This window comes from Lepus europaeus, chromosome 22, assembly GCF_033115175.1.
Source record: "Lepus europaeus isolate LE1 chromosome 22, mLepTim1.pri, whole genome shotgun sequence".
Taxonomy (NCBI): Eukaryota; Metazoa; Chordata; class Mammalia; order Lagomorpha; family Leporidae; genus Lepus; species Lepus europaeus.
The window spans coordinates 25652527-25669398 of NC_084848.1; the positions used below are offsets into that span (position 1 = coordinate 25652527).

The 16872-nt window shown below is 44.1% G+C and overlaps 1 protein-coding gene across 8 annotated transcripts in view; it reads right to left on the reverse strand.

The window, feature by feature from the left end:
• Positions 1-16872, reverse strand: part of TTLL5 (tubulin tyrosine ligase like 5) — a 279228-nt gene that overhangs the window by 190288 nt on the left and 72068 nt on the right. For all 8 annotated transcript variants that reach the window (XM_062181756.1, XM_062181755.1, XM_062181758.1 and 5 more), the window contains 5 exons: positions 14990-15071; positions 13560-13621; positions 12316-12410; positions 2109-2222; positions 1801-1892 (listed from right to left, as the gene is read on the reverse strand). In XM_062181756.1, coding sequence (XP_062037740.1) covers positions 1801-1892; positions 2109-2222; positions 12316-12410; positions 13560-13621; positions 14990-15071 — 445 coding nt within the window. The remainder of the gene's footprint in view (positions 1-1800; positions 1893-2108; positions 2223-12315; positions 12411-13559; positions 13622-14989; positions 15072-16872) is intronic.

A 16872-nucleotide genomic window follows, 5' to 3' on the forward strand; every position in this document is an offset into this window, starting at 1 on the left:
GGCACTGGTTCGAGTCCCAGCTGCTCCACTTCCGATCCAGCTCTCTACTATAGCCTGGGAAAGCAGTGGAAGAAGGCCCAAGTCCTTGGGCCCCTGCACCCGTGTGGGAGATCCAGAAGAAGCTCCTGGCTCCTGGCTTTGGCCTGGCCCAGCTCCAGCCATCGCGGGCATTTGGGGAGTGAACCAGCAGATGGAAGACCTCTCTCACTCTCTCTTCCTCTTTGTAACTCTGCCTTTCAAATAAATAAATAAATCTTTTTTTTTTTTTTTTTTGGACAGGCAGAGTTAGACAGTGAGAGAGAGAGACAGACAGAGAGAAAGGTCTTCCTTCTGTTGGTTCACCCCCAAAATGGCCACTACGGCCGGCATGCTGCAGCCAGCGCGCTGCGCCGCTCCGAAGCCAGAAGCCAGATGCTTCTCCTGGTCTCCCATGCGAGTCATGGCCCAAGCACTTGGGCCATCCTCCACTGCCTTCCTGGGCCACAGCAGAGAGCTGGACTGGAAGAGGAGCAACCGGGACAGAATCCGGCGCCCCAACCGGGACTAGAACCTGGGGTGCTGCGCCACAGGCGGAGGATTAGCCTAGTGAGCCACGGCGCTGGCCTAAATAAATGCCATCACACTAGTCCAAGTGATCAATTTCAGCTCACAATTGATAGCTCTGATAGGTCTAAGAGTCAAAGAGATCACACAAACAAGACAAGTATCTGCTAATACTAACTGATAGAATCAAAAAGGGAGAGAAAGATCCAACATGGGAAGCGGGATACACAGCAGACTCATAGAATGGCAGATGTCCTAAACAACACTCTGGCCTCAGAATCAGCCCTCAAGGCATTCGGATCTGGCGGAAGAGCCCATGAGAGTATAGCAGGCATGGAAAGCCAAGATATCATGGAAAAAAAAAAAAAAAAGACCTAAATGAATGATCTCTGTGAGTGAGATCCCAGTGGAAAGAACGGGGCCATCAAAGAAGGAGGTACCCTTCTCCGAAGGGAGGAGAGAACTTCCACTTTGACTATGACCCTATCGGAATAAGATCAAAGTCAGCGAACTCTAAAGGCTTCCATAGCCCTGGCAACTCATGACTAGAGCCTAGGGAGATTACTGACGCCATGAACAGGAGTGTCAAATTGTTAAATCAGCAACAGGAGTCACTGTGTACTTACACCCCATGTGGGATCTGTCCCTAATGTGTCGTCTAAAGCGAAGTGATGCTATAACTAGTACTGAAACAGTATTTTTATACTTTGCGTTTCTGTGTGGGCACAAACTGATGAGGTCTTTACTAATTATATACTGAAGTGATCTTCTGTATATAAAGAGAATTGGAAATGAAAAAAAAACAACCTGGTGTTAAAATGGAAATGGCATAGAAAATTAATTAATTTGAAAAAAAATTATGTAGGATCTCTGTCTTTAATGTGCTGTACATTGCTATTTAATGCTATAATTAGTAATCCAATGGTAGTTTTTTCACTTTATGTTGCTATATGGGCAAAATGTTGAAATCTTTACCTAATATATACTAAACTGATCTTCTGTATAAAAAATAATAATAGTAATAATAATAAAGTAAAAATAATTAAAACAGGGAGAAATAATACACAGCAGATTAAATTACTGTTCATGGTCTAGTTTGGGCTAGGTAATATCCACCATAATATACATAAATAAACAGAGTAAGGAAGCCACCACATGGGGAGTGGTGTCGGCAGTGTGTCACAACTCATCTAGATGATCCTTGGACCTGAGGTACAGACTTTCATATATATATAGAAAAAAATATAGTCACCTCACCCATATATTTCCCACGTCTCAGATGTAGGAAATATGCGAATAAATCCACCTCTCCGATCATTCTCCTCCTTCACCCTCCGTAAAACTTTGATCTAGACAAGAGACAGAAAACAAAATGAGTGCCTCCTTTGAAAACTGAAATCCCAATGAATTCCATTTAAGATGCTGTTTCCAGAGAAGAAACTTTTCCCTCATCAAGCTCTCTCTTTTCCTGGTGAGATGAGTTGGACATGAACACCATGACTCACTCGCTCACGTGTCCGGAGCCCCCGGTTTAACCACAAAGCCCTGAAACACGGTCTCTTTACCTCCTCCATTGACAGGCCAAGCACAGAACCACCTAACTTCCCCGGCACCTTCTCCCGGGCTGAGCCCACGAGGTTTTTCATTTCTGCATCACTGGCAGAGAGTGGACGGGAACGCTAAGGAGAAGGAAATAAAAACAAACAAAATCTAAAAGCAAACCAGTTTGCATCACCTTACCTCATTCCCCTCAACATCTGTGTCTTTCCTACTGGTCATAAACTCACATCCATAGCCCACCTTCTGAAATTCATCTCTTAGCCTGGAACACTGGGAAACAGATGACAGTGAGTAAACGCAAAGGCAAGAAGAAAAAAACAGTGGGAAAACACGGCAGGTTGAGAGAGAAGCAAGCAGAAAAAAATGAGCCACTACTTACTCCTATCTGGTTTTAGCATACAACCAGTATTTCAAGGATATGGAAAAACAAACTGAAAATAGCCTCCATAGAAATTAAATGTAGATTGGTTCCAGTATATTCTTTTCAGAACTGGGAAGGACAGTTAGGAGAATTGAGACAAAAGGCACAAAACCGAGGAACGATCTTGGGCCACAGATGAACAGCTGGGCTGTGGGATGTGTCAGGACTCGGGAGAGGAAACACTGAGATCAGAGTCAGACACAGAAGAGAACTGACACGGAAAGGCTCCAGCCTAGCAAACACTGACGGCCGCTGGATCTCAGACACCCGGGACAAGGATGACTGCCCTGGTACGCCAAGGAGGCAGCCACGTGGGTCACGCTCATCACGGAGCTCAGAAGTGATCTGGGCCACTCCCGCTTCTGAATGCTGGCCAGGGGCGTCACCTGAGTACACGAGTACTACAGGTTTTGATATTACATAAGTGGAGCCACAGGAAGGGAGCATGAAGCATGATCGCACACTTCTACAAGAAGATGAAGAGACCGATAAGACAAAGAAATCTGCCAAGAATAAACAAATAATTCAAGAACTACAGGTACAACTGTCTTCCTAGATTTCTAGAAATAATTTTCAGGCTGGCGCCGCGGCTCACTGGGCTAATCCTCCGCCTTGCGGCGCCGGCACACCAGGTTCTAGTCCCGGTCGGGGCACCGATCCTGTCCCGGTTGCCCCTCTTCCAGGCCAGCTCTCTGCTGTGGCCAGGGAGTGCAGTGGAGGATGGCCCAAGTGCTTGGGCCCTGCACCCCATGGGAGACCAGGAGAAGCACCTGGCTCCTGCCATCGGATCAACGCGGTACGCCGGCCGCAGCGCGCCAACCGCGGCGGCCATTGGAGGGTGAACCAACGGCAAAAAGGAAGACCTTTCTCTCTGTCTCTCTCTCACTGTCCACTCTGCCTGTCAAAAAAAAAAAAAAAAAAGAAATAATTTTCAACCAGGCAGGTGGCTACCTCGCAAGAAAAGAGGCCTCAGAATGAAACTTCCCTAGCTGGTAGCTGCATCGTGGACTTCCCAGACTCCGGAACTGTGTGACGTAAACTTCTGTGCTTAAGCTACCCAGTCACTAGTACTTTGCTATGGCAGCCTGAACACATTAATACACCCACGCATACAAAAAGCCATGAGTGGCTTTACCTTGGGACACAAGTGAGACCACTACAAACTAATCATCAATGCTGGCACGGGAGTTAGCATCACTATAGACTTTCAGACAGGCAACTCCATAATGAGCCATGAAGAAAAACTATGAAAGCAACAGAGGGAAGCAACTTGTAAAGGTAGGGTCTTTTATGTGTTTAGCTTTTCTGTGGAATCTTCAACATCTAGAGCAGTACTTGGCACAGAGTAGATCAATAAATTATTTGTTGGGGCCAAATAATTGTGCAGCAGTGGGTAAACTGCCGCCTGCAATGCCAGCATTCCATGTGGGCACTGGTTTATGTTCCAGCTGTTCCACTTCTGACCCAGCTCCCCTGCTAATAGCCCAAGAAAAGCAGCAGGAGATGGCCCAAGTGCTTGAGCTCCTGCTACCTTTGTGGAAGACCTGGAAGAAGCTCCAGTACCTGGCTTCAGCCTGGTCCAGCTCCAGTCGTTGCAGCCATCTGGGGAGTGAACCAGCAGATGGAAGACCTCTCTCTCTGTCTTTCCCTCTTTCAAAAAATAAATCAATCTTTAAAAAAAAAGCATACAATTTAACAATGGAAAAATAATAATTATTATTTGTTGAACAAATAAATGAATGAATATGCTAACATGCAGCTCAACTGTGGCAAGAATTAAACTTTGCAGAAGGATCTGTGAAATTATTTTTTTTCTTTCAGGCTCTGGGAATATATTAAACAGTACTTGCTGGAATGAGAGGGGAATATATGGGAAAAGGTGATGATTTAAGAGGGAAACCACTATAAATAATATAATAATTCTAAAAAAGCATTAAAGTGTGAATGTTTATTTGGTGAAAAATTTGGAGAACTCAAAATATTAAATGGATGGTTTGAGGATTTTCTCCTAATCACACACTACTGATTGCTTGCCCAAAATTATTTAACCAGGTCACACACAACAGCATAGGTCCGATCAGATCATACACCTGCTCGCCAAGAGTCCAACAGCCTTCTTGCCTGATGCTATTCAAGGATACTGTAGAGTAAGCTCAAATTAAGTAAGGAGGTAGCAAAAAATAAGCATTTATCTAAATATTATAATAAAAACATGCATTTTTACTTATTCAGCATTTATGAATAGAAAAAATGCTACCTAAAAGTCTTGACAGTCTTTATTTAAAATATTTTAAGAAATAATTACTTATTAGAATAGCTTTAAGGAATGTATATTTTTTAGAACATGGGGGAAGGTCAGATCACTACTCAATGACATCTAATGGTCCTGCCAATTTTTTTTTCAGTTGGTTTTAATATTCCTGGTTTCCAGAAACTGAGATAATGATCTTGGTGACCTTCCTCTACAATACTAACCTACAGCACCCAAAATCTCTTAAGCTGCTCTGCCAATTACTTTCAAAGAATTGTCTCCATACACACTGACTGCCACTCCTTTGTTATAGCCTACAACTGCAGCCTGAGCTCCTGTGTGCACGGATGAGCACTGCTATGGGTGAGAGGCACATGTGGGAAGAGGGGGCTGTGCTTCTGGCTGGGATATTTGGGAGGTATGAGAAAGGGAGGGCTGAGACCTGAATTAGAGACAGAGGTGAGAGAAAACGCAGAGAAAGAGAAAAGGAGGGAAGAAAGATAAGAAAAGGGGGAAAATGTTTAGGAGACAAACTTGGGGATGAAAAACATGGAGGAAAAAAAAAGGAATCAGGTTGGTCTGAAAGTCTTTAGGACTATCAAAAATAAAGGAAAACAGTCCAACTGAAGGCATTCCTTGATTCTGACTTTGGGCGAAGTTCCAATAGATTGACTGAACACACTACGAAAATAAGGCTCAGGGCCGGTGCTGTTGCGTAGTGGGTTAAGCTGCTGCCTGTGATGCTGGCATCCAATATGAATGCCGATTCGAGTCCTGGCTGCTCCACTTCTGATCCAGTTTCCTACTGATGCACCTGGGAAGGCAGCAGAGGATGACCCAAGTGCCTAGGCCCCTGCACCCACATAGGAGACCTGGATGAAGCTCCTGGCTTCAGCCTGGCCCAGCCCTGGCTGTTGAGGCCATTTGAGGAGTCTGTCTCTCCTTATCTCTCTTTCAAATAAATTAAAATAAAAAAATGTGTAACCTTGTTTTATATTTTTAAACAAAGAAACAAACAAAAAAAGCTATTCTGAACTGAAAGAGAATGACTGCCTCTGGCAGATGACATAGAATTTGAAGCATCAGACACATTTTCAATTGCCTAATTACTATCCATGTAAGAATTCTGCCATGAAGATGTCCAATATCAGAAATGCAACTTATGGCTCAGAAACCTGCCTAGAAAAGAAATCTTTAGGGGTGGCGTTGTGGCATAGTGGGTTAAGCTGCCAGCTGCAATGCCAACATCCCATATCCATACTGGTTCAAGTCCCAGCTGCTCCACTTTCTTTTTTTTTTTTTTTTTTTTTTTTTTTTTTTTTGACAGGCAGAGTGGACAGTGAGAGAGAGACAGAGAGAAAGGTCTTCCTTTTGCCGTTGGTTCACCCTCCAATGGCCGCCGCGGTAGCGCGCTGCGGCCGGCGCACCGCGCTGTTCCGATGGCAGGAGCCAGGTGCTTCTCCTGGTCTCCCATGGGGTGCAGGGCCCAAGCACTTGGGCCATCCTCCACTGCACTCCCTGGCCACAGCAGAGAGCTGGCCTGGAAGAGGGGCAACCGGGACAGGATCGGTGCCCCGACCGGGACTAGAACCCGGTGTGCCGGCGCCGCAAGGCGGAGGATTAGCCTGTTGAGCCACGGCGCCGGCTGCTCCACTTTCAATCCAGCTCCCGGCGAATGCACCTGGGAAAGCAGCAGTGTAAGATGGCCCAAGGGCTCCCACGTGGGAGACCTAAAAGAAGCTCCTGACTCCTGGCTTCAGCCTGGTCCAGCCCCAGACATTGCAGCCATTTGGGGAGTGGACCAGACGATGGAAGATCTCTCTGCATATATCTCGCTTTTTCTTTCTGTGACTCTGCATTTCAAATAAAATAAAATTCCTTAAAAAAAAAAAGGAAACATTTATATGTCTAACCATTATTGCAAAGGAAGAACTGATTTTGAGAAACGTGAACTTACTGAGACAAGGAACAACCTGTCCCCACTCAAAGCAAAAAAAAAAAAAGCCAGTGTTGATTCAGAAAAAAATCTTCTAGGCTTAAAGACAGCTGGTAAATACCAGTGACGAGAAGAAGTTGACAAGCGGTAGAATATGAAAAAAGATGATAGATCCTAAAAGACATCATAATTGATGAGCAAAAAATAGAATCTTTTTAACAGAGAACGACATGTAAAGAACCAAAATTTCCCAATGCAGTTTTACAAAACTTGGAATTGTTCATTAAAAGCAAAGAAAATCAAGGTAACTCAAATTTGCATGTGATGCATCATGTCATCTACAAAGTAAAGGGTAAAATTTATTTTAAAAAGCAAAATGAATTAACGCTCTCAAAGGAACTAAAATAGGAACCACTTCCTATCAGCAAATATAGGTGACTACAAGACAAACAGTGCCTTCTGAGGCTGGGGCTGTGGCACAGCAGGTTAAAGCAATGGCCTGAAGCGTCGGCATCCCATATGGGTGCCAGTTCAAGTTTCAGCTGCTCCATTTCCGATCCAGCTCTCTGCTATGGCCTGAGAAAGCAGTAGAAGATGGCCCAAGTCCTTGGGCCCCTGCACACGCGTGGGAGACCCGGAGGAAGTTCCTGGCTCCTGGCTCCTGCCTTTGGATCGGCACAGCTCCGGCCGTTGCAGACATCTGGGGAGTGAACCAGTGGATAAAAGATCTCTCTTACTGTTTCTACCTCTCTCTGTAACTCTGTCTTTCAAATAAATAAAATAAATCTTTAAAAAAAAATAGTAGCTTCTAAGAGAAAAACTGAACATGACAATAACCAGAGGCATACTCTGAAATTTTAGGCAGCAGGGGGGGGGGGGGTAGAATAAATTTAGTAATGCAACATCTGAAAATCTGGAATGATCCTAAGTCAGCAAGTGTGAGAGAATTGCACCTTTTTATTAAGGGAACTGGCTTTAAAAACAAAACCAAACAATTCACAAAGCCCACATAAAAGGTTTGAAAACTCAGAACTAAGGAGGTGCCAGAGGGTTAGAAAGCAGCAAATGCAGGGAGGGGCCCCTGCTGACCACTGCTGGGGAGCCTCACTCGACTCCTATGTAAAACGATGGAGAATAAATGTTGAAAGGGAAAAATCCACACGCACCGTGAGTTTTAGGGGTTCATGACGAACAGTAGTATGGAGATTGCTTTGCTTATTTTAAAACATGCTTCAGAAGAAATTTGACTTTTAGGACAAAATTATAAAATAGGGACTATAACAAATGAACTCAATATCTTTGGATTTTTTTATTCCAAATAATATTTCCAATCAGTGGTTAGTACCAATATAACGAATATAATACATTGACAAAAACTGGAAACAGTTAAAAGATGTAACTGCAAGATAAGATGTATAGCATTGAATCGAGCTAGCAAGTAATTTTCAGAATAGGTACTGATCTAAGCATTATCTGGAATCTTCATTAATTCTGGAAGATGACACCAACCAAAAAACGCAACAAATCAATAAAACAGCACTTGTGGATGACAGCAAATGTGAAACATATGACTATAGATGAGTATCAAAATAATGCCAGATACTGACAATGGAAAAGGAAAATAAGACTCAAAATCAGGCCAGGGACCAAAGGTTCTGAGTGTAAACTGTGTGTCCGAACCACCCAAAACTCTTCACCTCTGTTTCACTTGTTCCTTCTCAGCGTGGATGCAGCACTCTTCCCACTTTTCAGCAGGGGAACGAAGCCTCAGGAAGGCACGTGAACTTGCCCAAGGCCTAACAGCTAGGCTTTGGCAGAACTCGATTTTGAATCCAGGTCTAAATGACAAAGCTGGCTGAGTAAAGCCAGAAGGGCTTTGTGTCACATAAGCGGTATTCAACAACGTAACTGCAGAGAGGGCAATTCAACGCAGTTAGATGTAATGGAAGTAAAATGGATAAAAGGAAATGAAGATTAAAACTGTGTATCAGAGATGCTTCTTTGGAGTCAAACTCAGAGAAAACCACAGAAGAGAACTTTCGTACTCTCCTTAAGTCGGCAGGCAGAAGGGATACACAGACTAAAAGTTCTTTGAAGTCAACAGCTTTGTTTTGCTTTGCTTTTTGCCAGATAGCAGTTAGCACAGGCAGATACTTACTAAATGTAAAACAACGCTGTTACAGAGTTTGGAATTCTACCAACTGAACACCAAAACCCATGCTATGGAGCCACATTACCCAGTTACTAAATACTAAACAAAGCATCCAGTAATCTGTCTTTTTGTCATTTCATGGTCTCATGTAAACCATAAAAATCACTTTATCATAAACAGTAGCTAGGAAAGTTACAATTAAGCTTTCAAGCTTACCACAAATTACATCACAGAGTAAAAATGCCAAAATAAACACACTGGAACTATTTGCTAAATAACTAATAGCTGCAGTGACACACTTACTTACAGGAACATCTACAGCCCTCATACTAAAGCATCAAACAGCAGGAACACAACCCCTACTGCAAAGCTATTACTTTCAAAGGATGTTCGTTAAAAAAAAAAAAAAAAAAAAAAAAAAAAAATCTGCAGGCAAAAATGACGCCCAGCAAGAACAATAAGAGAGCAAATGCTGATCATTCAGAAAGATATTATCTCTAAAGGTAGCAACTGATGCAGCCAGTCATGCCAGCACTGAGTGCGGTTCAATCCCACAGGAGTGCTGGTTCAACTCCTGGTTGCTCCACTTCCAATCCAGCTGCCTGCAGATCCTTCCTGGGAAGGAATCCAAGTGCTTGGGCCTCTGCCACCCAAGTGGGAGACCTGGAAGAGGCACTTGGCTTTGACTCGGCCAAGTCCTGGCCATTGAGGCCATCTGGGGAGTGAGCCAGTGGATGATCTTTCTCTCTTTCTCTCTCTCTCTCTCTTCCTCTCTCTCTCTGTAACTCTGCCTTTCAAATAAATAAAAATAAACCTTTAAAAAAAATTTTTAAAAAGGTAGCATTTGAGACACTATTTATGTCCCAACTCAAACAAAGCACAACACCCAATGTGAAAAAGTTTCCGATGTGAAGCTGCTAACGACATCATGTCTCCTAAGATGTGTGAACATAACGAAATTCACTATGGATTGTGTAGTTTGCTTTATGGGATATTTCAGTCCAACTAAAGGATGCCTCCAAGCCTATTCATCATTTAAGTTCAGCTGCCTCTACCACAGCAGAATCACTACCAGAAAGAGGATTTGTAAGTTCTTCTATTTTCTACTGTACATCCAAGAAGACCTGACTGTATTTATTTTTCATTTATTCTATTTTATGTTATCAAACTGCAAAAAACAGGTGTATGAAATATGTACCAAGAATGACTGAAGCTGAAAGGTTTTTCATTTGAGGAATGGTAACAGAAACTGAATGAAATCCCCAAATGATCCAGAACTTATCTGCTTGGCGTTTGAAGACTGAAACTGTGCAGATACTGGACGCTATAAAAGACAGAAAATGGAATAAAGCCTTACCATCTCTTAACATGCCTATCTTTTCCATCTCCCATATCAATAATACAAAAAAAAGGGAAACCAAATATGTAATTTTGAAGCACAGACCAAGACCAAGAGCCCTACACTTTGTGGCTGGGGGTTCAGCGCATTCATTATGATTCCTCGCGCTGCTTCCCCCAGCACCATGGGTACTCGGGACCCAGCTCGCCACTGCTGAGCGCAGTCCTTCCACAGCTGCTGAAGAGCCTACGCTTCACCGGCTCACCTGACAAGTGGGCTGCACACGGCACACACAACTCCTCTCCGGTTCCTTGAGCCTCTATTTAAGCGTCCTGCAGGTTGCTTACAGATGAATCACGCCATCACCTTCCAGCTAAACAGACACTGGGGAGATTCTCCACAGTGTGCCGTGCTGCCAACAGAAGCTGACAGGCAAGCCAAGAACAGATCAATTCGTCCAAGATCGGCAGATCGCTCCCTCCCCAGGGACACCTGGCAGAAGCCATGTTAAGGCTACACAGCAGTATTCACAATCTTCCTACATAATTCTGTAGCTCTTGCCACAGACTCCGCAGTAAACACTCTGTGAAGGGCTGTGGTTGCCTGAATTACGCTTTCCGGGTGCACCTAGGCTAATCCCCTACTTTTTCTGATTAAAAATTAAAGGAAACTCTTTAATCTGTGATGAAGTACTGATCAAGCATAGCCTTCTTGCCTGGGCTTATTTCTAATCCAGGATAATACCCCTCAAAATACTGTACACCCTGTTCCACATCCCAGCACACCAGAATCACCCTGGAGCAGGGCACAGAGTTCATCTAGCTCAAAGACGTGTCATGTTTGGCCTGCAAAGTGGTGTTTTTGGTTTTTTTAATGAACTAGTTGCCAATATTTAAAAGTCAGATGGCTGATTTCTCTCACCATGCCTGGTCCACACGTAGGCACGGCTGCGATCAGCCAGGGCAGTTCAGTCAGACGGGCGCCCCTCTGAGGTGAGGCAGGCTCTCTCCAGGCTACCCACACACATCACTGTTAGCTCGATTATTTCTGCCCCTACTTACTCCTTCGCATTTCCTGCCTGCAGGCTGGTAGGCACCTGAGTTTGAAAACCCTGTCCTAAAGGAAAGTTACCTGAATAAACGATAGTATATGAGCTTGGCAGATAGAAACAGCGAGATCTAAATGAGATCAGCAAGCAGATGGAAGAGGAGTGGGAGGAAAAGGGCCAAGGAGAAAAGGAAAGGGAAAAAGAAGGAAGGGCAGAAGAAGCTATTCCTGCCTCCAAAGAGCTTACAATCTAGCAGAGGGGGCTGGGCCACCTAAGGCAATAAGTCAGTGATGCCAAGCAATGCAACACAGGACAAGTAAATGATGCTGCCATGAAAAGGAAAGGCCATGGAAGAGCGGGGAGCACTTCCTAAGAAAGGTGCTGGAATCTCTGAGCAGACGAGCAATGGAACCAGAGAGGACCCGAGGAGGAAGGCAGAGCTCTTGACTCAAGACACAGAGGTGGAAATCAGCAGGGCGAAAGAGGCAGGGGCGGCTGAGGAGATGCTGGAACGAGCAGAGAGGAGCACTGGCTGACTGGCTCAATCGGAACAACAGCAAATGCAGCGCACACAAACACTGGGGCAAGCCTCGCTCGAATGACGGTTCAGACACGCACAAGTTTCTTGGGCATTGGTCTCACGTAGCCCCAGTCAGTAACTCCCATCACTGAGAGTTCTTTCCAGGAGGGCTGCTTGTTGAGGGGACGCTATCATGATGGAGCATCTTCTTCGGAAAACTAATCTGAAGATCAAAACGAATGCAGTAATGAGTAAGAATTATAAGGCTGTTTATGAGAAAAAAGGGTGATTCTGAAAAAGAGAAAGGAAAAAGGAAAGGAAATAATAGTAATGAAAAAGAAGCCAAGAGAAAAGACAAAGCGGGGAACCAGTCTGCAGGGACGCACTGAGGGCGGCACGGCCGCAGGTAACCGCCTCCTGTCCAGCCGGACCCTTGGCCCCTGCTCTGCGCGCCCTCACGGGCAAGCTGCTGCACCTCCCTCCCGTCCATCAGCTGCACTTCCCAGCCGGCCTGCTCTGGGCTCTGTGCTGCTGCATTCGCTTACCTGAGGTTTCTGGAAAGGGTTTCGCCTGGAAGACTCAAAGGTGGGATAAATTGGCCGGGTCGTTGCCCGCTGGGCAGGATCTTGACACACAAATCCTGAATGGGAATGGGCAACATTAAGGCCTGCCAGTTTCTAAGGAGTCAGCAGGGCTGGCTGCACCTTTCCTTTGGGTGTAAAAACTCAGTTTCATTGTCTGGGATATTACAGAGATCTATTCTTCAGGGAATTCTGCACGATGCTCTCACACACACCCTACTTGAACTCTGACCATTATAAATGGAGAGAACAAGAAAGGAAATGCGCAGATAAGTCAGCCTTGCTGTGGGAAGCTCAAATGTGACTCTGACTGAGAAAGAGATGTAGATTTTTGATGAACTCCAGAGTAAATGTGCAAATCATCATTTCAAAATACATGGTTGTTAATAACAACAAATTATTTCAAAGTGGGTTCCTGGTGAATGACTGGCAGACACTGTTTGTTCCAGGAGACTCCAAAACCACGCGAGCAGCCTTCCTGTTATGTGAACTACTTCCAGAACTGCTCCGCAGGATCCATCAGCAACGCTGTCAAAATGGGCTTCGCTGATTATCAATAGTTTAAGAAACTGGACGTCAGCTAATTTCACTTACTTCCTAAAAAGCAGATTCCTAAGAAGAAGGGAATAGCTCAGTTTTACAGCATTTCCTGGTACATCAAGGATCAGTTCATCTCAAATGCATTTTATTATGTCTTTTTAGAGTACTTAAAAAAAATCACAACAAACCCACAACATAACCCACCTGACCACCCATCTCTATTTCAAAGTTTTGGCTTATCTACTTAAAATGGGGTTTCTTCCTTGGGCTGCTTTGGTTGTAACCATGCAGAAGGGATCCTACTGAGCCCAGGAGAGACTGTCGAGCAGAAATACAGCCAGGCTCCTTTGTAACAAGGCTTCTTCAGCGGGTTTCACTTTCCCAGCTCGGAGTAAAATATACTTTCTCAAGACCTTTGCTTAATTCTCTTCCTCAGCTCATAATTCCTGTGCCTCAGGTCTCTGCTTTAGCTGTGGTTCAGCCTCAGGACAGCATGGAGCCAGGGGGAGTAGAAACATATAAACACTTCCCTGAAAATATAATTTTTTAGTCCAAAACATTCAGCGTGGCTTAAGAACTGCCAGTTGGCAGTATCTATGCAGCCTGACAAAATGGAAGCTCTGGTTAATTTTTCACATGAGTCCAGTTCAGAAAGCACCACTACTCACCTACGACAGTGAACATATCTGAAATCATACTGGCTTTAATCTTTAGGTCCAAAGGCGCATCGCTAACAGAACAGAGAAAGAAAAGAGCAATTGATAATTCTGTAGGTTAACAGAATAGCTATCTATCTTCTAATGGGTCCCAATATAGCAAAGTTTACAAATGTCAATGAGAAGCAACACATAAAGCACATCAAATCCATGGGGGGGAAAAAAGCAGTAGTAGTAGTAGTAGTAGTAGTCTGGGCAAAAATACCAGAAAGAAAAGCCCAAGGTTAAACGCGCCTTCCGTGAGGCAAGCACCAAGGCACCAATTCCCTGACATGCAATCCTTTTGCTCCAGAAGGTCTTGTGCAATTCAAATTTCGCACAAGAATATTGCTTCATTATCACTGCGGGCTTTAGGGCTCAGACTTTTAGGATGCTGTTTTATGAGTGTGCCCGTCATTCAGATTGGTTTTTACTGCTGCAATAGCTGAATCACATTCACATGCGACAGAAGAAACTTTGGCCTTTCTGTGCTTCTTTCAAGTCTTCATTTTCTGTTCTAAATCAATCTTCTTAGGCTTGCAAAAGGGCAGGAAAAAAAAATCGTCATACCAAAATCTCATCAGATATTACAGCAAGAACCCACATGGCAACAGAAAAAACATGGCCCCAAAGCGAGAGGCCTCCCTGGGGCAGTGACTGCCGTGCTGGCCTTGGTGCTAGGGTTCCGCCACACACCCAATGCAGATGCGCTGGCACCACTCTGGGCAGCTCCACCACCACACAATGTTCTCACTGGACACCCAGCGAGAGGCTGACACCTGAAGCATCTGTACGATCCAGCTCGGCAACTGCCTGGCAAGCTCAAGCCAGACTCCCACTCCACGGAGCAGTCAATCTGTCTTTATTGGATTACCTGGCATTTCGCCAACATCTCTCATCCTTAAAGACCGAACAGCTGGGTGGTCCTGGGCATAAATCTCTAGTTTTCTGTTTAGAGAAGCAAATGGCTAACAGAAATTCTGGCTGTAGCTGCAGGTATAAGCAGAATCTTCCCTGGTATTGAAACATATATGTTTCTTTCCTTCTTCTAAACCATAGGTTGGTTTAAAAAAAAATTTTTTTAAGATGTTTCTAGGACTTTAATCTTGAAAGGAACAGGGCAAAAGGTCCAGATATTATTTACACTGCCCAGGTCTAGTTTTTATACCTTTACAGGATACATGAGGCCATGTAAATCCTTGGCAATAAAGGGAATATAATAATAATTTATGTGTTTCTTTAGTCTTAACAGAACATCTGCAAAATTGAAATCCTATCTGATAACTATGAAAAAAGTCTTCTAGGGCCAAGAGAAATGATGGAAAAGAAGAAAAGAGGGTGGGGTGGGTGGGGTTAGAGCCTCTTCAAGGTTTATCCTTTTCTAGTTGAGGAAACTGACTTACCAGGCCAAAGAAGGAGAGAGATTCACTTCCAACAACCATGGCTTCAGAGTAGAATCTATGAGTACATCAAAGCCATAGAGTTCTAGAAATACAACACAACACACATCATTCTCTATGTCACAACTGCACAAAGATCTGGAAGATTCAGTCCAATCAACCCCCATCAGAGATCTGGAAACTCACTAAGTGTAAGTGATCAGTGGAAGTAGAAGCAGTATCTTTCAAGTTCAAGAGAAATTAATCAGCTGCTAAGGCTAATAAGAAAACTGCTATAAAAGGTGTTTTAATGACCCACACTGGAGCACCTGGTTTAATTCCCAGCCCTGGCTCCTGATTCCAACTTTCTTGTTAATACAGATCCTCAAGTAACTGGGTCCCTGCCTTCCACATGAGATACCTGGATTGTGCTTCTCGCTCCTGGGTTTGGTTCCAGCCCAGCCCTAGTTGTTGGGGGCATTTGGGGAGAAAACCAGCAGATGGGAGCTCTGTGTTTGTTCCCACCTCTCAAATAAATAGATTTTAAAAAGTTTTTTAATTCCACTATTTTGGGGGCAGGTATTATGACACAGTGGGATAAGCCACAGCTTGGGACAGTGGCATCCCATATTGGAGTGCTGGTTCAAGTCCCAGCAACTCTTCTTCTGATTCACCTGCTTGCTAATGTGCAAGGGAGTCAGCTGATGAGGGTCCAAGTGAGTACTTGGATTCCTGCCATCTGTATGGGAGATAGCGGTGGAGTTCTTGGCTACTGGCTTTGGCCTGGTCCAATCCTAGCTATTGCAATCATCTGTTGAGTGAACCAGTAGATGGAAGATCTGTCTCTCACTCTCTCTCTTTCAAATAAATAAAAACATCCACCATCCACCATCTTCATCATTCACTCTACTGACGTTCCTGACTGCTATACAGAAAGTGACCTGACTCTGGAAGATTCAATAAGCATGATTCTGCTGTGCTTATTGTTTAAAAAAAAAAAAAGGCAAGAAAAGACTGAAACAAGCACCTCCAACACCAGTGGTGCTTTGGGCTTGCTCTAGATTGTCCCGCCCAGCCACCCACGACCCTAAAAGCTCTCTAAAAACAGAAAACTCTGCTGAAGCCATCTCTCCAGGGTCTCCCATCACTTTTTTAAAACCAAGATATTGCTTTTGCAACCTAGGTCAAAAAGACATCGAAAGGTAAAATATATTTATTCTTTCTCCTCTCCTATGGTTTCAGCCTTCTTTGAAGATAGAAAATAAAACACACGGGCTCAACACAGAAAGACAGCAGAGAACAAAGGAAGCCAGTGGTAGCACAGGGGCACTGTGACAAGCCCCCCTGCATCACTAATAGTATTTAGGAAGGAAGGGCGCCAGCGATTAAATTTCCATGGCTTCTGACCTAATTACCTGATTTTTCCTCTACCTCCCCAACTGTCATAAGGAGCAGAGTGAGACCCACGAGCAGGCTTTTCTCCCAGAATGCCTGATTTTGTTTAACAGATTCAGGGATAAAAGGTTAACTTTGGAACCCTTCTTGTTATTATTAACGAGACAGACTTACAGGCGTCGCCACTCCCAAATGCTTCACCATGTGTCTCTCCAATTTCTTACACCTTTTCTCCAGCAGAAGACTACCTTCTTACTGTTTTACCAGATGCAACACCCAGGGAACACAATTAGCTATTTTCCAGAAATTAATTCTAAAACAAATTTCCTTGCTTCAATAATTTTTTTTCTCAAGCCTCTAAAAAAAAGTAGAAAAATAAAGGTACACTTCTAAAACGATGGCCCCAAAGACTGTTTTTCAGAATACTGGGGAATGAAGAGTCTGGAAGGGGCACCCAGAGGCCTACCCAGTGGCCCCCGACTGTACTGTGGCACTCAGGGAAATCATCTCTC